Raw genomic sequence first — 26,128 nt, forward strand, 5'->3', positions numbered from 1 at the left:
TAGGATATTTGGACAGCTATAGGTTTGTAAGAGATATTTATCAGTAATGTTGATTTCACTGTGCACAAACCCCCCCCCCACACACACATTTTCATCCCTACGGAGCAACATGTAAACAGACAGCATAAGAAAAATACTGCTCCAGAACGTGCTTTATTTTGTTTGGATATGCGAGTTTGACAAGGCTCAATCATTCTTTTTGATTTTCCACCATATACTATGTCAGTTAATCACTGGCTGATTCCTCCCATAAATGTGCTACGACCGAAAACCAATAAATATAGAAATAAACGGGGATCGCATCCACTGCAATCATTTAAAAAATGCATTCAAGCTAAGATCTCTTGAAGAGCCCCCCACCCGCTCAGCCCAAGCGAGCCAGCACACAACGGAGCAGCAGAGGGCGCCGTGTAGGAAGAAGCGAACCTAGCGGTGGTGGGAGCCAAATAAGGAGCCTGCTCTGCGTACGGACCGCGAGGGAACGTTTGGCGCGGCTCGGAGTGCCTCTGCGAGCGCTGGAATGCGGCTCTTTATAGTCCCGGGCGAGGGGCGGGGACAAGGGCGGAGCCGGGCGGCTCTGGGCTGCCCCTGGCGAGGCTGGTGCAGCCATAGTAGCTGGCTAAAGCGCCGAGCCCTAGTAGCAGCAGTCCCACAAGTGGTTTGGCGGCGGCGGGAGGAGCTCGCGGCCCAGCGCCAGGGCAGCCGGAACGAGGCGAAGGGGGAGCAGCTTCGGGCAGAGGCTGTGTCCCGCGGCGCCGCTCGCCCCGGTGGTCACTTCCCTGCGGCAGGTGAAGCCACCAGCGCAATGGTGCCTTTGGCAGGCGCCCGAGGAGACCGGGACCCGGCTCAGCCTGAGCTCGGCAGCCGCTGAGCGGGGCTCGTCTCCGTCTTCCCAGGCCGGCGGCGGCGGCAGCCCGGAGGAGCCGGCGGCGGCGAGGGGCAGGGCGGCGGGGCGAGCCGGGCTGGGCGCAGCATGGCATCGGCTTAGCCCGGCGGCGCTCGCTGAGCCGAGGGCACGGCACAGCGCGGCGCGGCGCGGCGCTGCGCAGGGATGAGCGACAGCAGCGAGGGGGTCAGCTTCTCGGTGCCCAGCCCGCCGGGCGGCGGCTACCTACACCAGGACGGGCTCGGCGGGGTCAGTCGGAGAGCGCCGGGGGCCGACGGGGGCGCCCGGAGCCTGCTGCCCGCGCCGCCAGCCGGCACCTACTGGAACGAGGACAGCGGCGCTGCCTGCCCCGCGGCGGGGACTGGGGCGGGAGCCCGGGGCAAGGGCGGCGGCCCCAGGAGGACCACGGTGTCCTACGTGATCAACGAGGCGAGCCCGGGACTGCTGGCGGCGGCGGAGAGCGGGGCGCTGCAGAGCCTGCGGGAGGCGTGCGAGGCGGTCGGCGCCTCCCTGGAGACCTTGGACTTCGCCAAGCTGGACTTCGGGGAGACCGCGGTGCTGGACCGCTTCTACAACGCAGGTGGGCGGCGCCTCTCGCTCGGCTTCGCTCCCCTGCCTGGGTCGCTCCCCCCTCCGTCTCGCGTGCGCCTGGGCTGCTGCGGCCGCCCCGGGGCTCCTGGCTGGTTGTGGGCCCTAATTTCTGCCTCGCGTGGGAGCCCGCCCAGGAGACCGCTGCCCAGGCTCTGCTTCGCTCTTTCCAAGAGCTGGGAGTGGTGGGGTGTTCTTGTCACCTACCCGATTGCCTGGGAGAGAGATTTTGGGGTGTAGTCTAGACCCGTGAGGGGCAGCGTGACTCTGCCCTGGAATAGACCCGGAGATTTTAGCTAGGGTACCGCAAACGGTCCATGTGGAGCACAGAGGCGATCCCACTGGTGTGCTACCTCTGGTGCTAATGTCAACTCAATGCAATGGCATGTTGTTGAGATGATAGGCAAAAGCCAGGCTCCTCCTGCCCCCCGTGGTTGATAGGGGGAAGCACACCCCCACTCAGATGTGGGTCCATTTCCTGGACCATCTGGTCATCACTGGCCAGCCCTGATCTGGTGGCAGGTTGCTCTTCCCGGTTTTCATAGGGCCAGACCCAGTTTTTGGTTACAGATGGCTTCTGTGATTCCTGACATGCTGAGGAAATACTTTTCTCCCGCGTCCTGGTAGTTGGGACATTGGGATAGAAAATATGTGTCTGTCTCTATCTTATTAGGTGGTTGTTGCACCTCTCATTGTGGCCATTGCCCCCCGTTTTCTCTAGTAGCCATTAATTCTGTGTTAGGTGAGAGCCTGCCTTAGTTTTGCTGATTTTAATGACGTGGAGTCAGCAGGACACAGGATGGGAGTGAGTTGCCTGATGTAACTATGTGATCAGGGCCTTATATAGTAATTTAAATTTTAGAAGGTTTTTCTTTCTTGCTGTGTTTATTCTTTCATTGAGCTATGAATTGGAAGTTTAATTTAAATCAGATTCTTGGACACTCTTCTGCTTTATACAATGTCTTGACAGAGCTTATCTCTTGAATCACCACCTCTTCCCTTACTGCTTAAATAATCTCCCTCAAACTACTACATTGTTCAATGGAAAAAAGTAATATTAACTAAAATAAATCTAGTTTCCTTTAATGCTATATGGTAGAAAAGAAGGAGGAACAGAAGCTCTCTCCAAGTCATCAGGTAGTGCTGTTCGGAGCACTGGATTGTCTCTCTACAGCACAGTTTGGGAAATTCCAATTGGAAAATATCCACATAGTGTGTTGGGTTTTTTTTTCCCCCCTTCCTACTGTGCCAGGGCACGCTGGGCCTGATTTGGAAAGATGCTGAGCTCCTGCAGTTTCAGTTTACTTCAGCTAGAACTCAGCACTTTAGAAAATTAGGTCCAGTGTAAACATTTCAACAATTTTTTTGTGTTGATCCAAAATTTGGGATAGTCTTTGTATTTGTGTGTTTGGAAGTGAATATATCATCTATCAATTGCATAAAACATTCAGGATGGATGGGATTAAACAGAACTAAATGTACAGAGTGTAACAGTTGCCAAGAAAGTCCCTGCATTCTGTCTCCTACTCCTGTTTACCTGCACTTGCAATAGCAAATTTTGAAGCAATTTGACTTGCTGACAATGTGTACACTAAACTATCTGCTACAATCAGTCTGGCTCCATTGGCCAAAAAAAATTTTGCATATACAAGGCCACAGAGAGCTTTGTGTTATCAAATAGCTAAGGTAAACAAGAAGGGCAACAGCCTATCAGATTCATAAAGACTTTCTAAAACCAGAATGATCATATAAGATGTTCTTTTCCACTTATTTTACACAAGGAGAGAGCAATGTGAGTGATAATTTGGAGCTGAGTTTTGACCTGATCTGTATGTGTTTGGAACACTTTAACTAAAATGTTTAAAATAACTTTTTCTTATTTATTTGGTATTTTTAATCAATGTAGTAACAAGTATCAGTAATCTCCTCTAGTTCTGCAGGAAGGAGTAAGATGATATCTGCAAATCCTGGCTGTCTGGTGTGCCATTTCCTTTGCATGCTAGCTTACTGAGGGTCGCACAAATGATAAGTGGTTGTTTTCAGGGCCACCAAAGAAAATGTACTGCTATCAGAAATCCATAATTATTTATAATAGATTATGTTTTAGGTATATCTTATGCAGTCTTGTTTGAATATAATACAGTAATTTAATTGAGAATTTAATACTTAACATTATAAAGCAATAAAATTAATATTATTAATAGTTCATAAAATTTGATGTGTAACATTATTGTAATTTGCTCATATATAATAATTTTTAATTGAAATATAAATTCAAGGTTCTCTGCATCCCTTCTGGCTCCCAGCCCTGGGGCTGCCAGAATTTCCCTGACCCTGGCTGTGTCTGCAGGGCTGGAGATGCCAGGTGGAGCTCCATGCCCTTCAAGTCCCAGGACTGCTAGGGTTTTCCTGGCCCTAGCCAGGTCCCCAGGGCTGAAGCTGCCAGGTGGGCATCTGCACCCCAGCTGGTTCCCAGCCCTGGGATCACTAAAAAATTCAGTGGGGGCCACATGCAGCCCATGGGCTGCATGTTTGACATGCTTGGTTTACAGTATTTTATATTCATTTTCCTCTCAGCCTTGTGTGCCTGCATCAAAATTTCAGATTCATATTATCAAAATAGCTGTGTGCCTCAGTTTCCCCTTCCATGCCACACAATAGGTTTGGAATTTTCGTTCTCAGGTGAGAGGTTGCAAGACTAGTTACAGAAAAAATGGTAGCTAGCCTTGCAACCTCTCACATGAGAGGGAACATTCCAAACCTATTGTGTGGCATGGAAGGGGAAACTGAGGCACACAACCATTTTGGTGGTATGGCTAAATGCCAAGGGTGGAAAGCATTTGTAAATTCATATTATGTTAGGTTCACATCACAAGTTCAGGGAACAAGCTCTTGTGATGGGAGATCAGACTTGACAAGTATCAGAGAAGTAGCCTACGTTCACATCTCCACATTAGCTACCAATAATGGGTCACATCCTCCATGACTGAACTGACCTTGTCAACTCTGGCCCTCCCCTTGACTGGGATTCCCTCCTTTTCATGAGCTTATAAATTTAGATGCTCTTCTGGAACCCCCCACTCACGCATCTGATGAAGCGGGTCTTTGTCCATGAAAGCTTGTGTTCCAAAATACCTGTTAGTCTGTAAGGTGCCACAGGGCAGATTTGACAGTGAGCTCCTATAGTTTTGGGAGCTGGAACTGGCATATAACAGCATAATTTCACATTTAGGTAATGCATCTTTTGCTTATTTTATTGAGTTTGGAGCAGACTTTGTAAATGTAAAAATCTTTCCTTTCATTGCCATAATTTACATTAATTTAATTTAATCAAAGTACTGTAAAATGTGCCTCTGTGTAGCTGCAAAAACCAAATACTCTCCATGGGGGCATGCATTTCTAAGATGAAGTTTACTAATTCAGTTAGTAGGTGCCTTCTGATTATAAGTAGTCATGAAAGATAGGAATGGGAGAACACACAAGTGAGTCCCTAGGTAATGCTCTGCCCAGATGCCCATCCCCAACACATTGCTGAATGGATGTCTGTGAACTTTTCCAGAGTACGCCATCAGCAGCTAGATGTAAGTTTCAAATTATCGGACACTCCACCAGCTTCTAGCTTTTGGGAAGTCTCTTTGGATTTTTTCCTTTCTCACCAAAAATTGAGTTGCTGCCAAGGGAAGGGAAGGGAAGGGAAGGGAAGGGAGTATTTCTGCCATTGTACACCATGGGAGGTGCTTTACTTTTACTGTATTTATCTAGCCTTATTATTACAATACTTCCTTTCTAGGAAGGATTCCAGTTGCAGCTTGCTGTGCATTGCTTTTACAGTTAGCATGAAATTGACATGATTATTGACAATTTCATTGACCTCTAGGTGGGTTACAATAGCAGATGTGAAACTGATTAGATTTGGTAATTCCACTTTGCTGTCCTGCAGCAAGAACAAGAAAGGCACAGGAGCGTTCCCTCTAGGGACAGGATGACAACACTTGGATTTGAAAGATTATCTTTACAATAGAAAGGATGGGTCTACACTTGCCCCCAACTTCAAAGGGGGCATCTTAGGGTGACAGGAGATTACTAATGAAGTCCTGCGGTGACTACACAGCACTTCATTACACTAATTCTCCGCCACGGCAACTTCCGAAGCTTCAAACTTCAAAATGCTGGCATGCGTGTAGCCACTTTGAAGTCCTTTTATTCCTCAAAGTCCCTTTACTCCTCCACGGCTACATGCATGCCGGCACTTTGAAGTTTGAAGCTTCGAAGTTGCTGTAGGGGAGAATTAGCCAAAAAAGTGCTGTGTATTCACTTTAGCACTTCACTAGTAATTTCCTGTCACCCTGATTAACATGCCCCCTTCGAAGTTGGGGGCAAGTGTAGACAAGCCCAGTGGGTAGCAATGTGATTGCCTTGCACATTGTTGGCATTATATAAATAGTCAACAATTAATGAAGCCTAATTCATTGCTGTTGCTGAATGGGTGAAAAATTGTCAGAATGAAAATGAAAAAGGGTGCTGCTGAATAGTTTATGTATGATAGTGTTAAAAACTTTTTATTAAATCTAGTTAACTTCAGGGAAGTCAGAATTTTGCCAACAACAGTTTTGCTATTGACTACAGTGGGGCTGGGGTTTGGCTGTATGCAAACAAATGTTTTCTTCGTTCTTTTCCTGCTTCCAATTTAAATGATATATTTTGGAGAATTAAACATTCCTTTCACAGTGGTAAATCTAATCATAGCAGTATTGAGCTGGTGTATTTGAGGGCATGATCAGACTATATTGTCAGGTTCCTTCTATTTTTATTTCTTTCTTTCAGTGTTAGTAGGGGGAATGAAAGATAGGACTCGGGGCAAAAGTAAATTAGACTTAAAATATGTGGTTTTCCTATGGGACTGTGTTCTTCGTATCCCTTTAAATACAACCAACTTAAATTTGGTCTAAAACATAGTAGTACTTGAAACCTATACCTTGCACCACTAAGAATTTGAAAATGAAACTGTTTTAATTGACTTTTTTCATTGTCCAAGCTGAGTAATGTGCAAACAATGCATATACTAAAAAGCAAAATATTTTCACACCTCCCCCCATAGTCTTTCATAATCTCAGGTGCTATTGTAATCCAAGAATTGTAGGACTGGAAGTGACCTTAAGGGGTCATCTAGTTCAGTCCTCTGCACTTGTAGCAGGACTAGGTATTATCTAGACCAGTGATTTGCAGCCTGGGGTTCATGAGGGGGAGAAAAAAGATAAATAAAAATGATCTTAGATGGGAGTCTGTGAATGATTGGAGGTGTGCACTAGTGAAATGGTTGGGAACCACTGACTTAGACCATCTGACAGGTGTTTATGTAACCTGCTCTTAAAAATCTCCATTGATTGAGATTTGACAACCTTCTTAAGAAATTTATTCCAGGGTTTAACCACCCAGACAATTACGAAGTTTTTCCTAATGTCTAACCTAAACCATCCTTGTGGCAATTTAAGCCCATTGCTTCTTGCCCTATCCTGTGAGGTTAACAAGAATTTTTTTCCTCATGTCTCCTTGTAATCTTTTATTTTCTGAAAGCTGTTATCTTGTCCCCTTTCCATTTTTTCCAGACAAAACAAACCCATTTTTTTAAAATCTTCCCTCATAGAGCATGTTTTCTAGACCTTTAATTGTTTCTGTTGCTCTCCTCTGGACTTCCTACAATTTGTCCACATCTTTTTTAAACTGTGGTTACTAGAACTGGACGTGTAACTCGAGCTGAAGCCTAATCGATACAAAGTGGAACAGAAAAATTATTTCCATGTCTCCCTTACAACATTCCTGTTAAAACATCCCAGAATGTTTGCTTTTTTTTGCAATAATGTTACACTGTTGACTCATATTTAGCTTGGGATCCACTACACCCTCCAAATCCTTTTCTGTAGCACTCCTCGTTAGGCAGTCATTTCCCATTTTACAAATAACAAGCCGTCCTGTGGCACCTTAGAAACTAGCAAATGTATTAGGTCATGTGCTTTCATGGGTAAAACTTCAAAAGCTAATGGCCAAACGTATTTGATACAGTGCTGCTGTGGCACTGCAGTGACGTGTGGGCACTGAAGTCATTCTTTATTACTGGTGTGGGATAGCTCTCCTCACAATTAAAAAAAAACAAAACTGATGAATCAAGGGTGGTAACTTTGTTGCTGGGAGTGTGGCTCCCACTGATGAGGTTCTGTGGCACTTTTCAGCGCTAAAACTTCTATTGCTCAGGGGTGGTGTTTTTCCACAGCCCTGAAGAGCTAGTTTTGGCATTGTCCACACTGCTAAGTTCCTTCAGCCATAATATATGTAAAATAAGTATTTGGGAACAGTAACTAATATTTAGCTTACCATTTTCTGTATCTCTATGCTCCCTAATAATCTGGTTTTTGAACATTGTTATAATCTAGTTCTACCTTCTGTAAAACACAGACATATTATGATGTGTATGTTGAACAAATACCTGAGAGGGAGTAACTGAATTATGGATTCAGGGTGTCTAGGAAGACCACATTCAAACTAGATTAAAGTGGTATTGCATTACTGTAGTTGAGTTACTGCAAGTTCTGTTCATTCTGCTGAATTACCAAGCAGTACAGAAGTACTTCATGAATCAAAAGATGAAGGTGCATGCAAAGAGGGGTAAGATCCGCAAACAGTAAGGTGAAGAAATAGCAATATATAAACCAAAAATGCAGTAGAACTTGTAGAAATTGATATAATTATTCATTATAATAATGGAACACAGCACCTGGAGAGCCTGTTAATTAATGGGATATATTAGTGCTCAGCATTTCTGAAAATCAGGTCATAACTGAGTAAACCAGCCATGGCTTATATCTAGGTTGATTGCTGTAGAGCTCTTTACATTGTTCTGATGCAGCATGTGTAATAAGTGACTAATGCTTCACAGTCCAGCTGAACGAAGAGCAAAATGCAAACACAGGGTATACAAAGAAAAACAGATAAAATTCAGTAATCTGAGGTATCAGGCTTGTTCCTGCATGCCCTTCGTGAATGAAAGTTTCTCAAAGTGAAGGTGAGTGCAGAGTGCTTGCACAATCAGGCCCATTATTAGTAACCCTGGTGAGGAAATTTGCTTTGGTTAATGCAGTTTCCTTTACGGTGATGGGACAAGTTCATAGAACACTAGAACTGGAAGGGATCTCAAGAAGTTATTGAGTCCAGTCCCCTGCCCTCATGGCAGGACCAAGTACCACATAAACCGTCCCTGACAGATGTCTTTCTAACCTGCCCTTTAATATCTCCAGTGATGTAGATTCCACAACCTCCCCAGGTAATTTATTCCAATGTTTAACCACTCTGACAGTTAGGAAGTTTTTCTTTATGTCCAACCTAAGCCTTCCTTGCTGTAGTTTAAGCCTCAGAGGCCAAGAAGAACAATTTTTCTCCCTCCTCCATTTCACATTCTTTTAGGTACTTGTAAACCACTATCCTGTCCCCTCTGTCTTCTCTCTTGCAAATTAAGCAAGCCCAGTTCTTTAAGTCTTCCTTCATAGCTCGTATTCTCTAGATTTTTATTCATTCTTGTTGCTTATCTCTGGACCTTCTCCAATTTCTCCACATCTTTCTTGAAATGTGGTGCCCAAAACTGGACACGGTACTCCAACTGTGATCTAACCAGCACAGAACAGAGTGGAAGAATGACTTCTCGTATCTTGCTCACAACACTCCTATTAGTGAATCCTAGAATTATGTTTTCTGCACAAGCATCACACTGTTGACTCATATTCAGCTTGCGGTCAGCTTTGACCCCGAGATCCATTTCTGCATTACTTCTTGCTAGAGAGTCGCTTCCCATTCTGTATGTATAAAATGGATTATTCCTTCCTAAGTGGAGTACTTTGCATTTGTCCTTATTAAATTTCATCCTATTTACCTCAGACCATTTCTCCAATTCATTTTGAATTATGACTCTATCCTCCAAAGCAGTTGCAACCCTTGTAGCTTGGTATCATCTGCAAACCTACTAAATGTACTATGGAGTAATAGACGTTTTAGAGTATAGGCTTTTGTGGGCAAAGACCCATTTTGTCGGATGTGGTGCCATAAGGACTTCTCATTGTTTTTATGGATATAGACTAACACAGCTACCTCTCTGGTAATTGATAGGACAATTTCCTACATTTGTCTTTGAAAATCACTTGAGAGTAGAGCTGAGTATTGATTTAATTAGCAAAATAAGTTGGGTGAATGTGCTGAAAGGAGGTTGGTTTTATTGTTATTGGTGGGGGTGGAGGTGTCTTTCAGAAGTGCTCTAGAGTATTTTAGTACTTTATATTCTAAAGATAAGTACTGTGAACTGTCCTTGGATGAGAGAGTGAGAAATTTGAGAGGTTGTTAGGCTTCAGGGCACAATCCAAAAACAAACTGAAGAGGGCTAGGAAGAAACTTCCCTGAGGGTCAGTTTTTCCATTATGGTGCATGATGGGGTGTCTTAAAATGGGGCTTCTGTAACAGCCCTGCAATGTAGATCAACTTCAGACTGAATTGTGTATTTTTGACAAGTGCCCGCTGACTTTCTTTGACAGTGGGCTACCAGGTCTTCACATGGCTGATGACAATGTTAGCAAATGGCTGAGCACATGGTGCACATGTTGAGAGATGGGATTTGTTGTAACTTCCTCTGAAATAATTGGTACTGACTGCTTTCAAAGTCAGGCTAACTGGACCACTGGCCTAATGCAGTTTGGCAAATGCCTGTGTTCCTATTTCTTGTTCATGTTAAAAGGTTTTCTGACTATATTAAACTTAACTTTTGGAGGTGGGGAGTGAATGGTAATGTTGTTGACACAGGAAATGAAATATCTAGGTTTCTGCTTTGTCCAATCTTGCAGAAAAATGGATGGCAAATATGGAGATAAATTATGTAGTGACTACCACAGGGGGATTCTGGGTTTCTATATAGATGGAGTCGTTAACTTTTAAAAAAAAAAATGCCCTACCCAAGTAACTTGACCGATATATATTTTGCACCTCGCAAATATCTCATTGTGACCTCATGAATGTATTGTTCTGGTATTTTTTCCTGGTTTCAGCTGCTTATTTTTGATTACTTTTTTTTTTTAATTCCTGCTAATATGAATGCTATTCTTATTCTTTAGTTGTTTCTAGTCCTCCTTTTGATCCTAAGAAATTGTACGGCTCAATAATAATCTGCAAATAATTAAATTTAATTAAAGTAATTATTGTAATTAATTAAATGTTGATACTTCCACTGCAAGCTAATCTAATCAGAAATACCAGCACTGAATGAGCGTGAGGGAGGGAATTCTCCATTCAGGCAACCGGTAAATAAAGCAAGCTGAGTTCACTAATAGCTAGTTAAGTAACATTGAATTAGTGTTGTACAGGGGTCTGCAACCAAAATTGCAAGAAGAGCCATTTTTTCAAATTCTGTTACAAAATCAATACTTCAAGAGCCACAGCGCAGGCGAATACGAGACAGTACTTAATAAATAAGCGTACTTTTTGTAACTCATGCTTTAAGAACAGTGTGCACACAATGATTTGTACCAGTTAGAAAGTTTGTTACTCTCACCCCTGGATTGGAGAGCAAATGAGCACAAGGAAGATGCTGTGCCTGGGGATAAGCTCTTAAGCAGGAAGGAACAATGTTTGAACCACTCTCCCTGCCCCCACACCATTCCCAGGTTCTGTCTCCCTCAGCCCCTAAACCCTCCTCTCATCCCCAGAGCTTTACCCCACCATCCCCAGGCTTAACCCCTCTAAGCCCCATGCTGGCCCCTAGGACTAACTCGTGTATGGTACTGGCTGGAGAGCCTACCCTGGGCGGTCACGTGCACTCAGCAAAAGGAAGGCTGGTGTGGGGGTGTTCCACTGGTAGGGGTGAGGTGAGCCCACCAGAGGGATGTGGCTGCTCAGGTAGTGAGTCTTCCATCAGGGACATGGCTCCACCAAAGGGGAGGGAATGGCAGCATGCCAAGCTGCCTCCCCACACCCTCAGAAGAGGTGGCCCAGAACACAGGGGCTGTACCAGCTATACCTCAGAGCCCCTGCAGCCTGGGGCTGCAGCCCCAAAGCCCCTCTCTGAATCTATCTCTGTGCTGGGGCTGAGGCAGAACTGTCCCATCATGGAGCTACCAGGGAGCAGAGGCCATGGCAGTTCCATGCACAGCAGCCATGCAGCTTGGAGGGGAGAGTGAGGTGCTCTCTGTGACTCCTTGCAGGTCCCTGCCCTGCTGCCATTGAAACAGTGGAAGTAAATTTAATTGGTTTAATGTCCAGATCACTTCTGCCACCCTGCAAGCTCTTAAGCCAATTAAATTAAGTTCAACTGTTTCATTGGCGGCAGGGCAGGGAGCCATAGAGGCATCAGCAGCGTCAGCGTCCAGAGCTGCAAATGACTCCTTAAAGAGCCACATGCAGCTCCTAAGCCACAGGTTGCCAACCCCTGGTCCAGTAGCAGTGGTATTTACAAATTTTGGCTATCAACTTGATGTAAACTCGATGGCTTAAAAGCAGGACGGGAATGTACTTTCTTGGGGAAATTTGCTATAAAAGAGCAAATCTTCAGAGACACAGTACAGTCATGTGGTAAAGCCGAATTGCTTGTAAGATGGATAACAACATCTGTGCAAGATTTCCTGTATAGCTTGCTACGATTGCACAGTGGAAACCTTAGTTTACAAGAACCTCAGCATGAAGAAGATCATTGCTGAGCTAAATTCCTCGGCTGCTTTTCTGATAATATCGTGTTTGTTTTAAGAGACAGTAAATTCCAGTGAGTCCATCTTTGGCATACCACCAACACTAGTGCTTAACTAGAAAGTTGACGAATAAAGTGATGTATATCAAACTTTAAGCTTTCCTGGAATTCTGGCTATTGGCACACCAGCTCTCGCTTTGTCCTTGAAATCTTAGTTTTAAAGAGCTAAATCTAATGTTCTTAATTCATAGCGGTTGACTTTGTTTTTTCTCAGCATAAAAATACATGCTTCCCACAATATTGGCTATTTACAGTAGCAGTACAAGAGTTGTAATTATTTCCGTTTCTCAAAGAGAGAGAGTATGGAATGGAAGTGAGTTGTTCACTCCTTGCACCATTTAGTTCTGCCTGCTTCCTGGCGTGATTTTACTGAAGCAGAGTTTCAAACACTCGAAATGCCTCACTCTGCCCCTGTAGCTATGCAGCATTTGTTTACGTTGCTATATTTCAGTATTTGCACATGGTCCTTTCTGCAGCAGATGGAAAGTGAGGGAGGGAGCTGAATCAGTGCTCTGTGGAATCACTTTAACTACTGGGTCTGTGGCAAGAAGAGCTATCCTGATGCAACCCTAGTTTTTGCTGATTTTCAGGGCTGAGGAGGGCCACTATAAAACAATACCCATCTCTTTCCCACTTCACAGTATCAGTGGGACTCATGTTGAGGTATGTCACACTTAAACTCCCAGTGCTGCTGCAGAGATCCAGAGATGCTGGGTGAAGAAAGAACTAATAATACTGTTGCTGTAGGGAGCAGACCTGATGATTCAGGTCATAGGCTTGTAAAACATTACTGCAGCTGCTGCTAGAGGTCATGGGTTAGGCCAATGCCTTGCCTAAATAAGTGGTCTGTGAGCTCAGAGAAGAGAAATGGAGAGCTGAAGAATCACTTCTGGGAGAAATCTGCTCCCAGTTACAACAGCCTTTAAATTAGTGGGTGTTGAACAGTGGCTTTGAGAGGTGAAGATGGGAATCATTTGAGGCTGGGATTTCCAGGTAGGGTTAAAGCAGTGTGATGCTCGACTCCAGGCTCTGTTAATCTCCTGTGCTTTTAAGATTTAGGCTAGGATTTACAAAATGTGGACAGTTTAGGGCAGTGTTTCTCAACCTTTTTTTTTTTTAATAAGTACCTCCTTTAAAAATAAGTACTCCCAGACTTCTCATGTATGCCCCTAAGGATACGTATACCACCAGTTGAGAAACATGGTCCTAAAGTAATCTGAGGTGTTGAAACAAGTGCCATTCAACCTTTCCAGATTACTGTACCCTTTTCAGGAGTCAGACATGTTTTGCATACCACCAAGTTACTCCTCACTTAAAAATTACTTACATACAAAATCGTGCAACAATACCACAGAAGACTACTACTGAAAACTTGATGATTTTTTGCCATCTTACTCTCAGGTAAATGAACCAGAATAGAAATATTGTACTTACATTGCAGCGTAAGGCATATGAAGCAGCAGAAACAAGTCATTGTCTGAATGAACTTCTAGATTGTACTGATTTTACTAGCGTTTCATGTAGCCTGTTGTAAAACTAAGCGAATACCTAGATAAGTTAATGTACCCCCAGAAGACCTTGGTGTACCCCCAAGTGTACTCATAACACAAGTTGAGAAACACTAGGGAACATGCTAAACCATAAAATATAGATTTTGTCCAAGTGCTTCAGAAGAGAAGGCCACATACTTCTGGAAAAAAGGGTACTTGTTTGGATTTATTTCAGTCACAAATAAAGCTACCATTGTTTGAACAGCTCTAATTGTTATAAACAGATGAAGAATATCCCCCAGGTTCCAAGTGTCCTCTTGCATTATATACACCTAACGTCAGCTGAAGTGACTGGAACGTGTTCTGAAGAGAATATATCCCAGTTGCTTCTGCCCTGGCTCTCTTCGTGAGCTGGGAAAAATATGGAAATATGGGGACAATATAATGAGACCTGGGTTGTATTCCCACTTTGCCGCTAGTCTGTTGTGTGACCTTGAGCACGTCACTTGTTATCCTTATACATCTGTTTCCTTTGCCCCATCCCTTTGTTTAGATTGTAAACTTTTTAGTGCAGGGCCGGTTTCTGACTAAAGTGCATTTGAAAGCCTAGCATAAAAGGGCCGTGATCCTGGTTGTGGTCTCCAAGCAGTAGTCTAGATGAGTCAGTAAAAGCCTGTTCATGCAATCCTTAGCCAGTCAAGATCTCCTGTGGTTACAATTGAGATCCTTGAATAGAGTGTATAGATTCCAGCTTCAGTTGGGTCGTAGACGTCAGAGATAGAAAAGACCAAATCTCAGCAAGAGTGTAAAAGGCAATACAATAATAGCATTGGTATTTGGGTGTATTATATGAAATATTTTCCTCCTCTTTATCTTGAAACATTTTGCATACTAAAATACCAGGAAAAATGTTCTTCTGTGGAACCATTGCTACTTCTTCAAGTACAGTATAGCCATAAATTATCAGCATGAGTCCCTAAAATGTACTTCCCAGGAACCTGGGCAAAGCCAATTACAGCGGTAATTTTTACTTTGAGGAATAACAGAAAATGAACTCACTCCCTTTCCCCCCACACCTTTCAATGCTTTTGGCATTCTGCTTTTTGCAACTTCTGTGTCTGGGACTGACCAGGGGGTCTGGCAGATGGAAAAGGCTCCTGAACTTACTCCAGTCGGAATGAGAAGTTTACTGTTTTTAAATTTTAAGTTTGAATGTGTTTATGAAATATAAAAGCATAATACGAAGGAAGCCAGAACATCTGTGACAAATGAAAATAAGACGACAGAGTAAAAAATAACAATTAAGAAGAAGTTAGTGTGTGCCAGGGGTCAGCAGCCTTCTGAGGTGGAGTGCTGAAATTTGACCTTTTGACCTCTCATTACAGTCCCAGTGCTGGCAGTACTTTAAAAAGTCACTAATAGCTCTGCTTATAACAGCATCATTAGGAAATAAATTAAGATGCAGAGCTTTAACATTTAGGTGGTGGTCGGTAGCATTAGCTGGTCATTTATTACTCCACAGGTGCCTGGCTTTGAGCAAGCTCCTGGTTGTATGGGGGAGGAAGAGAGGGGCTGAGCTCCTGCCTCATGTGCCCATGAAAATCAACAACTGTGCAAGGGGCTGCTGACCCTTGGTGTATATCTATGTAGATAAAAAAGAAACAAATAAGAGTGAAAAGACTTACTAGACAGTTTAGCATCCTTTAATGGGCAGCAGGTTTGAAACAAACAAAACAAAGTATTTCTTTACACAACGTACAGCCATTCTTTGGAACTCCATGCTAGAGGATGTTATGAAAACCAGGATTTTAATCCATCAGAAAGATCTAGATGAATTCATGACATCAATGGCTATTAGCCAGGATGGGTGGGAAATAGTGTCTATAGCCTCTGTTTGTCAAAAGCTGGGGATGGGTGACAAGGGATGAATCACATGATGATTTCCTGTTCTGTTCACTGCCTCTGAGGCATCTGGCACTGGCCACTGTTTAAAGGTGGGATACTGTGCTAGATGGGCCTTTGATCTGACATAGTATGGCTATTCTTCTTTTCTTATTCCAGCCAATCTATGACTGCTCTCTACAATGAGTTCTGCAGTGCACTGTTCTGTTTAAAAGAGTAAAGCTATGGCATACTTTCTTAAAGTATTATCATACAGTGTGAGCTCACTGTTAAGTGAAAATGCCTGGATATTAACAACATTTTGTTTTACTTAATTTTATTTAATATCTCTTGGTGGTATCTCCTTCAACCACTCTGAACAATTCCTTTGTTATTAGATGTACTTTTTCTTTCTGTTTACATCATTCAACTGTGAAGTTTCTTCTTACTTTAAAAAAATCAAAGGACCATCCAGATGTTTTTTTCTGATGCCACTAAAGGAGCTCAGTTCCCTACTGGGAATGCTTCTGTGAGTTAACAGATCAGGAAGCGCCATTCAGTCCATAATAATTTTGAGTTGAACTGTAGACCAGGCTCGACCAGAAATAAATGTTGGTCATTTACATCATTCATTCTCTAGACCATTAAGGTAAAAAAGAACAAGTACTGTACTTCTAATCTCAAAGCAAGTTTATCCCTTGATGCAAGCAGGTGTTACTCTCCTCAAAGTCTGTATTACCAGATGCAGAGCTGTATGCCAGGGCTCAATTTCTGCCCCCCTCCTTCCCTTCTTGAATGCTATACATTCTGGTTGAGTGGGTGGTTGAGTAGCTCTTCACTGCAGAGTTAACCAAGATTCTTGTTGGGGCATTGCCTGTATCTTGATTCCTGTCTACGCACGTTTAGTGGAGCTTTCAGGCTTGTTTCAGTCTTAGGCTAAAGCCTGAGTGAGAGATTCGCTTGGGCTGGTAAGCTGCCCATTTTGCAATGAGGGTAAGTTTTATATGTAGAGCCCTCCGTGGATACAAATGTCTGTCTGCGAATAGAAATCAGTATCTGTTGATCTGCTGGGCTCTGCTCCTAGGAACTGCAGCAGCCAAATGAGAGCACGCGGTGCTACCACTCCCAGCAGCCAGCACCCCTTTCCAGCAGCTCCCCCAGCCGTGCAGCTGTACTGCCCCCAGTCCTGCCCCCAGCAGGGATATACCATCCCAGACAAAAAATGTGGCTGGGCAGTGGGGCTGGGGCTGGGAGGAGCTGCTGGCCCAGGGTGATGGCACCTGGTCACTGCAGTTCCAGAGACTAGATCCTTGTTGTTGAGCAGACAGCAATTTCTTTCCACGGGTATCTACATCCTCAGATAGAGTTTTGTATTTGCGTAGGGCTCTGATTATGTGAGTGTTGATAGTTTCCCCTGTGTGCCCAGAAGTACAGATGGCTTTCCCAGAACTCATTGGAATGGAATCAGACAGCAGCTCAGGTTACGTCAGCATTTAGTGCTCTGGGTTGTGCCGCAAAGGTCCTAATGACACATGCAGGTGGGGGCAGCCCCAGTGGGGACCCAGTAGCTTGGATGTGACTTTGAGGCCCAGCTCCTCAAACTCAAGCAGGGTTAACCCAGCTGCTGAACACCCATGTTTAGTCTGCAGTAGAGATATAACCTTTCCTTAAAGCTCGCTCGCTCTCCCAAATTCCCCCCCCCCCCCCAAATTGATTTTTATACATAAAAAGTCCTACACACAGCCATGCTCTGCCTTTCAAAGAGCAGACAGCAGTTTTGTGCTGGGTTTTTGTTCTTCTCTGTTTTGTGCATCTCTGGGGTTTTATATCATGCTTACCACAGTGGTATCTGAGTTTCCTCAAACTTCCTGCAGTAACTGCAAACGTGTCTAATGGTGGATTACTTTTAATTTAGATAAGCCTGTGTGATGCCAACAGACCCAGGTTGCTGGCCCCAGTGATAGAACCTGCGAGCATAGGGTCTAAAGCCCTGCACTCTACCACATGAGCTAGAGGCCAGCTGGCTCTCAGCTGAGGCTGTAGAGCAGAGACTTCACTCACCCCAGATGAGGTCTCAGTGCCTCTGGGTACTACATGCCTCCCTGGGCTGAGGAAGCACATCCCAAGCTTCTGAGACCTTCCAGCAGTTCTTCCCAGCCAATGCACCAGTTGTGATGCTTACAGACGCAGGTTGCCAGCAGCAGGGATAGAACCTGGGAGCAGAGGGTCTAGAGCCCTGCACTCTACCACATGAGCTAAAGGCCACCTGACTCTCAGTGGAGGCTGTAGAGCAGTGTTCACTCACCCTAGATGAGGTCTTAGTGCCTCTGGATGCTACATGTGGATTGTTAGTTACTGACATGCAGGTGTGGGCCTAGCAACTTGGCACTGTATGTGTTACAACCTGGATCTCCATTATCAACAGTGGCCTTTGAGCTCAGCTCCTTGGAGCTGATGCAGTTTGTGGAGGTGGCATGCTTGGGAGAAGACCAGGAGCTGCTTGCTTCCTGGGTACTTCCTTGCGATCCAGTTCACATTTGGAACTAGTAAGTGTTTGACAGATATCTGGAATGAAGGGCTGTGAAACTTTCCAGGCACCTCCTAGGAAGGGGCTTTGATTGGATTCAAACATTGTAAGAAAGACCTTGCATTTGAAGCACAGTCACGAAAGAATTAATATCAGAGGGGTAGCTGTGTTACTCTGTATCTGCAAAAACAATGAGAAGTCCTGTGGCACCTAATAGACATGCATCTGGCGAAGTGGGTCTTTGCCCACGAAAGCTTATGCTCCAAAAAATCTGTTAGTTTATCAGGTGCCACAGGGCTTCTCGTTGTTTTTAAAAATATTAATGAGGTTTTGTTGGCTGCACTTGCTAAAAATAAAGGGCTGTTCTCCTTATAAATAACCCAGATAAACATATCATCTTTAGATACGTTTTTGTGAGCTCCACGAAGTGGGTCTTTGCCCACAAAAGCTTATGTTCCAAAATATCTGTGAGTCTATAAGGTGCCACAGGACTTCTTGTTGATTTTGAGAGACAGACTAACTCAGCTACTTCTCTGATACTGTATTTTTGCTTTGTACATAACCAACACTTTGGTGCCTCAATACTACTAATAAAAACATACTTAATTTGGTATTTGGAAACATAAACCTCTGACGTCCATCTTATGTAAAGCCTTGCAAAAATCAAAATGAAAATTTATCGGTCCTAGGACAAAACTTACTTTTCTAGCCTTATGATGATGGGGAGAAAAGACATACCTCTTAAATAAAGTATATTCCTATGATGAGAAGAATATTGCAAGCCCGTATCAGCGTCTTGCAATGGGAGGACACATCTCTGTAAGGGGGTTGGCATAACTGTGGAAGTTGCAGCATAGCAGGGGGGAGCACAGGGCACTGGCTGCACAGAGATGGGAGATCAGTCAGCTGCCCTCTCCTACTTCCTCTGTGATAGGGAGTCGGCAGTGAGGCTGCACCTGAACGTGGCACAGCTCAGGGGCCATGCCTGCCATAGAAATAACCAAGGGCTCTGCCCCCCTATTTCAGATATACCAGAAGGAAGGAGGATCGTGTATGCCCAGCCTTGGGTCTGATTTAGCTTTGGTGCAAGTACGCTTAGCCTGGAAGTATCAAAGTGTAGAGGGGCTTAGTGCATGGGGATCCAGGTGAGAGGCTTCTGTGAAGGGCAATCGAGGTGTTGACAAATTGGGGTGGGAGGCCCAGGTGATATCTCCAGATCCGAAGAAGTGGGTCTTTCCCATGAAAGCACATCACCTAATAAATTATTTTGTTATTCTTTAAAGTGCTACATGACTGCTGGTTTGTTTTGTTAGAGTACAAATTAACATGGCTATCTCTGTTACTACTCCCAAGAAGCGGTTTTTCTTATGATGTCTCATTCTTGCAGCTAGGGGCTGCATCATCTTTGCACTGCTTATATTTAGGACGACCATATTTCCCTGTCCCATATTTGGGATAGGGAAATATGGGTGGGAGGGGCGACTCCTCCCAGCTCCACCAAACCACAGGGAGCTGGGAAAGAGGCAGCAGGTGCCAGCCCTCCTCGAGCCCCAGGGAAGTGGAAGCCCCTAGCACTCCCAAGGAGCCTCGGGGAAGCATCAGAGACATGACATCCCTCCATGCTCCCCCCGCTTCCCCGAGGCTTGGGGAATTGACCTACGTGCTCTCTGGCCAGCAGCAAATACGGGACGATTAGTCTCTCTCAAAAAATAAATCAGGACTGTACCACCAATACAGGACGGATGGTCACGACTTACACTTGACACATCTTCCTTTTTTACCCAGGGATCTAATTTCTTCAAAATATTCCCAGATAGAATGTCTGTTACACTGAGAAGCCATGCTAGTTTACATGTGGCATAAGTGCGGGGGGAATATAGGAAGCTGAGTGTGTGCGAAAGGTCTTCCTTCTTTCTTTTAGTCCGTTCCACTGTTCCTTTCTGTGCTGCCTCCACCCTTTCTTATATGTTTGTCTGTCTGTGTCTGTCTGTCTTAAGACAGTGTCTTAACAGACGCCTCTGCTATACTTGCCCAAGGTCCACCACCACATAAGCAAAGAACAAAAACAATCCTAAATAGCCTGTGTCTTTCTTTGCTTGTTACATTTTAGTCTGATGAGAAATAGAAATTGAAAGCTCAGAGCTTTGAAGAAGCAAGAGCTAGTAATTAGGCTGGACTAGAGCCATTCATTCATTTTTATGAAACTGTAACGCTATGTGTAGCATATTTGTGATGAGATTTAATTGTAACTGTTATTTTTAAATTAGAAATGTACTATTATGGATTTTAAAATCTGATTTAAATAAATCCTATTTTTAAACTTTTTTTTGAAAAATCATTGATTTTTTTTTTTTTTAAATCCACTGGTTAAACTCTCTCTTCAACTGAGCATTCTAGTTGAAAACCAGATGCCTGGCAACCCCTTGCAAGGGAAGCCCAGATGTTGGTGGGAACTTCAGCAGGTTGTGGGGTTTCTGGGTACAGGGCAAATATGAGGTCTGCGTATATGAGGATTGGGCAGATGTGGTAGCAGGGCCCCACACTGTGACCCTCCCTCTGTGGCTGAGGATGGATGAGGCAGAAAGTAGGGTTGGGAGGAGCTTCCTGCTGCTGGGGGAGGCTTTTGGGGGTGGGCTTGCTCCTGCAATGGTTGTTCATTGAAAGGGAAGAGGAAGCTTTATCCTCCCCCACCCCTAGCTTGGCTGGGTCTGACTTCTGAGCTCGGCGCAGAGTAGGAGACATCAGTCAGGGTAGCCTTTGTCCTGCAGCTCCCGCTGTGAACTGTTTCTTCTCTGGCTGCTCTGAGCACCAAAAACGAACCCTCTGTGCTTCTGGGGAGGGACACATGACTGCTTTTGTGGCTTCTCTGTTGTTTTCTACAGGGAAGCAAAGTAATCTGAAAGGGAGTGAATTTTGCATTTGTGTAGTGGTGCAGAATTTTCTTCAGGAGTAAAATATGTGAAAGATAAACTGAGCATCAGAGATACTCTTACAAGTAGAAGGCTGTTGTATAAAGCTCCAGTGACCATCTGTCCCATATTGGGTGAGACCGTCCCATATTTAGGATGTCAAAAAGGCGTCCCTACTTATTTTTTAAAAGGGACTAATTGTCCTTTACTTGGGCCCTCCCCTGCTAACCTTTTCTGCCAGCAGCTATGCAGGCGCAGCTGCTGGAAGGAGTCACTTCCCTGAGCCTCAGGGAAGTGGGGTGAGCGTGGGCAGCTGCTGTGTCCCTGCCGCTTCCCCATGGCTCAGGATGGGCTAGTGGCTGCTGCTTCCCTGGGGCTCCCGGGGAGCACTGGAGGCTGCTGCTTTTCGAGTGCTGAGGGCTGCAGCTTCCCCAGGCTCCTGGGGAGGGTTGCTGGCTGCCATCTCCTTCCGAGCTCTTCGGGGCTTGGTGGAGCTGGGAGGACCCCTCCCTCCATCTCCCTGTCCTGTGCTTGGGACAGGGAGATATGGTCACCCTATATAAACCTTACCTGTTCCACTGATGTATTTTGAGTCTTGGTATTTATAAAGTGCTTGAAGATATTTAGGTGTCTAAGGCATGTGCCAGCAGGAGCTCAGTACTGCTGAAGGATTTGAGGAGCGTGTCCTTTAGAGATCATTTGCCTGAAAATATAAAGATGTGCGTATGCAGTGCCTTGTAAACAACGCCTGATGGGTAGCAGGTGAAACACTGAAGTTTTGTCTGTTGTAAACAACATGTTCTTGTAAAGTCACAGTTTATGCTATCGCCCAGTGTAAGAATTGTGGAGTCTCACCAATACCTGAAGCTGTTGTGGGAGTACAGGGCCATCATCATTGTTGTGTAAGATATGCATCACATAGGGCTCTCCCATATCTGAGCATTTTGAGGCAGAAGGGATTGTGGGGGGAGACAAAGTGGTTGAACCAGCTAGCTGGGAGCCTTTTGGCTATACAGTTCTTGTTTGATTAGTTCTCCCTCTCCCCAACTGTTCAGACAGATCTAAAGCTGGGATATGTAGTTATTTTGTGAGAATCCAGCTTGGTGGATGCGGAGGTGCTAGGCCTAGAGCTGGGTCCACTATGAGGTGAAATCACTGGCAGCTGAAGCCACAGAGAGCTAGAATCACAGGGTTTTGCCTACATCAAAATCCACAATACAGCCGAAAAATGGTTGGCAGAGGACAGGTGGCTGGCAGGAGCAACTGGCGGGAGCCAGCAGGGTGGCTGGCAGGAGCAAGCAGGACACTGGACTATCCCAAAGGTGGCATTGCCTCAGGCTCAGTGAGGGAATGCATCAGGTGATGTGTCGGGGCCTGCACAGACTGGACAGAGTTGTAAGTGGGACATTTGAAGGGAGGAATGGAGAAAGTTTGGGTATGTAAATGGGACCCTTAGAGTATTGGACTGGTGAGCCTGAGAGGCAAAGGGCACTGTTCAATCCCTTTGATCTGGGAAGGTTACTTGAGGGTTGGTTATGAACTCTGGGTGTGGTATTTTCCCAAGCTAATGCCATGTGACTTTGCCTCTTTCATTAAAAGTTTCTTTCTACACTCACTCTGTGCTTGTGAGTGGGGAAGCATTGCCTCTCTGAGGTGCCCAGGGATGTGTGAATTTCGCAGGCTAGTGGGTGTGGGCTCAGCTTGGTTCTATGTGAGATGAATGAAAAGGAACCCCTACAAGTTGAACCCGAACCTGGTTGCTGCCGACAGCAAAAGGATTACAGGTGCAAGGTGATATGATGTAGTAAAAATCCCCACTCAAGTTTTTGAAGTGTCTCCTAATTCAAAAGAGTATGGGAAGGAGCACCTTTCTTAGTAAAATGAACACTGAAAATCTGCATTGCTGAAAAGTTCACCAGAGAATCCAGGAAAGTGAAGACCTCATTTTACTAAATTCTCTCCAACCTGTCATCATTTATTCCTGATTAAAAAGGGCCAAAATACAGTAGGGGTACAGTACTTCTAAAATACACTAAATTCCAGGTAAGAGCACTCCTTGCTCCTATGCAATGAGGAGTGCCAGATGGATATGTAAGTGGGAAAACTTCTAGTCTCTTTTGTTTAATTACTGTTGTCTGCTCGATCTCCTACTGCGTTTGTGTACTAATGAGTAGTATGATGATCAATTGGTGTTTGTCTATTTTCTTAACTTTTTCTTTGAGAATAGCGATCTGCCAGTTGTCCTAAATGAAATCTAAAATGTGCTGTCACTAGTAGCAAAATTCTCTATGCCTATCATCAGGATTCAAAGGTATGGATCATAAGAAAGAGAGAATGAGATGAATTTTTTTTAGAACTACTATTGTTTTTATCTGTCAGTCTAGTTTCAGTAGACCTGAAAAGCAAATGATTTAACTGCATTACATTTATAAAACCAAGGACAGCATTGATACTAATTATTGAATCTTCAAAAACCTGAAATATTAGTAAAAAATAAAGTAGGAATTAGCAGATGCAAGTGCCTTTTGCTAAACATGATATCAGGGATTTTATCTCTAATTGCAGTGAATGGCGGAGAAATAGATTATAAAATCAAATTACACAAGAGGCATAACTAATGTGATGTATTCACACCACTGTCAGAATAGCAGAAGAATAATTTGTATTCTTAGTAATGGGATGGGAAAGTTGGCTGGATAATTATCTTTCAAGATTTTCAATTATGAAGGATACAATAGCAAAGCTCAGATTGATCTTGAAATAGTACTGTTAATATAAAGATTGCATAAAACTAAATTGTTATCTCTCTACAGAGTCCTAGATGTCTAATTTGTGATGGAGCTTAATGTATTAATCTAAAAAGAATGGTAAAATACTCCCTGGAGGAAACTTATATATGGTTTGTATACAGATGTAAACATAGGTAGTGTGTGTTCATTTACACATGCATATTTGTATGGACTATTTTAATATTTGTTTTCGTACAAGCATATTAAGCTCCATCTGAGAATTTAGGTATATGCACCCATTGTATATTTATCTATATCTGTATATATATCACATGTGTATTTCCTGTTCATATTCTGGTGTATTTTAAATTCTGGCCAAAACAAACCTCTTCTCCTATCTCCCCATTTAAGTAAGAAAGTTTGTTTTAGCTTTTGTTGTCCTGTAAGTCTTCCATTTATGTTCCATGGGAGGTGTGAACACCCTAAGACTGGTGCTTTTTATGCAGGCAGTTGTGTAACTCTGTCAATTTGTTGAAAGATTGCTGTGTGACACCTTAAAACACTGCCTTTTACAGTGCTGTGACACTATTTAATTTCTCCATTCCAAACCCTAAAAATGTAGCGATTTTTTACAAATATGACTGTGAATTGTCAGAGGATTATTGATTTTATATAGCCACTTGTCTCAGATGGAAAAAAGCTTCCAGCAGGAAAACCACCTTAAACTTTTGTAGGGACAACAAGCAGGCAATAAATTACATCATTGTACAAGGAAGGAATGTCCTAGCATGATGGCTAAATATTACCCTTTGGTGCATTATAAAGAGAAGATCGGAACTATGAACCACATGGAATATTTTCATTGTTCTATAAAAATAACAAGAACAAAGTCTCTAGTTGAAACAAAATTTAAGCATAAAATAACTCGCATGGTATGTAGTCTCCGATGAGTATTTGTGTTGAAGAAGTGGATCTTATCCATGAAAGCTCATGACCTAATACATTTGTTAGTCTCTAAGCCTTGGTCTGCACAAGAGAGGTTAAATAATGTAGTCCTGGTTTTGAGTGGGTAAGTGCTTATTTCAACATAGAGCTGCTGTGCATGGGCAGGGGCTTTATTTCAAAGTAATTGGCCTCCAGGGGCCTGGTGCAGCTGCAGACCTGGCCATTCTAGGCACACCTGTGGCTAACTATTGCTCGCCACCCCTGCAGAGCCTTAAAGGAGCTGGCTACAGGCAGAATGGCTGGCTGTGTGTAGTCTGTCATGAAGCCCTGAGCTGCAGCGTAGGGTAGTTAAGCTGTGAGCCAGGCCAGAGTTCCAAGTGAGCCCCCTATGGTTGACAGCAATGCCAGAGCTGCTCCCATGGCACCTTGTGCCTCAGGATGTGGGTGACGCCATCTTGGACCGGTGCAGGGATTGGCCTGGTGGAGAAGGGCACACACAGACCCTGGAGCAATGCTGGTGCAAAATCAAGGAGCTGTGTCAGGTTTACCACAAGGCCCAAGAAGAGTCCAGCCACTCTGGAGCAGCACCTCAGGGGTGTTACTATTATGAGCAGTTGTACACCATCAGTGGGGACGGAGGAAGGGCAGCAGGTCGCTACCCCATCCCTCCAATTGTGGCATCTGGCTGTGATAGGGGCAATGTCATACACGATGGCTTCCACGTTTCCCAGAGTGACAACCATGTGCAGCAGCACCTGGCTTATGGCGTGGACCGCCTGCCGGAGCGCGACTCTGACAATGGATTTCCTCGCACTGGCCTGGTTCCTGACGAAGCAGTAGCTGTCTGGTGCGGCAAGCTTCCGCAGGGCGATGGTAACATGCTTCTGTATGGGGATGGTGGGTTTCATGTGGATGGGGCTGGCCTCCCCCACCAGGGTCAGCTGAGCAGGGCCAGCAGTTCCACTTGACTATTTGGAAAATTTAGTTATCTGGCAACCCCTCTTCCCCAGGGATGCTGGATAATCAAGCTTCTACTGTACATGGCTCAGATGGTTGTCCATGTCTGCCTAGGTTCTTATTTTGGCTCCCACCACTGTAATGTCTGAGCACAGTTAGCACAGGGATTTTAAAAGCAGCTGCGGATCTAAGGGCTTGGTGGTCATCATGAAGCAGTCTTCTGCTGCTTTGCAAAGGCAATCTTTCCCCTCACAAGTCACCATGGCAGAGTTCAGTGAACTGGACTGCGTGACAGTGTACAGGATTTGCCCTTTCACTTTTAATGTCTGGTATAGACTGTGCACATGCTCCTCGAGCCTGCATTTGCATGGGGAAGTGCTGGCTCCCTTATAGTAAAATTAATTATTTCTAGTTACTCTCTTAGTATCTAGTCAAAATATTAACCACT

At 44.3% G+C, this 26,128-nt stretch overlaps 1 protein-coding gene across 3 annotated transcripts in view; it reads left to right on the forward strand.

The window, feature by feature from the left end:
- Positions 1-254: 254 nt before the first annotated feature.
- Positions 255-26,128, forward strand: part of MAP3K5 (mitogen-activated protein kinase kinase kinase 5) — a 175,298-nt gene continuing 149,424 nt past the window's right edge. For all 3 annotated transcript variants that reach the window (XM_074990492.1, XM_074990491.1, XM_074990490.1), the window contains exon 1: positions 255-1,466. In XM_074990492.1, coding sequence (XP_074846593.1) covers positions 1,052-1,466 — 415 coding nt within the window. In that variant the 5' untranslated portion in view covers positions 255-1,051. The remainder of the gene's footprint in view (positions 1,467-26,128) is intronic.

Source organism: Carettochelys insculpta, chromosome 3 (genome assembly GCF_033958435.1).
Source record: "Carettochelys insculpta isolate YL-2023 chromosome 3, ASM3395843v1, whole genome shotgun sequence".
Lineage (NCBI taxonomy): Eukaryota > Metazoa > Chordata > Testudines > Carettochelyidae > Carettochelys > Carettochelys insculpta.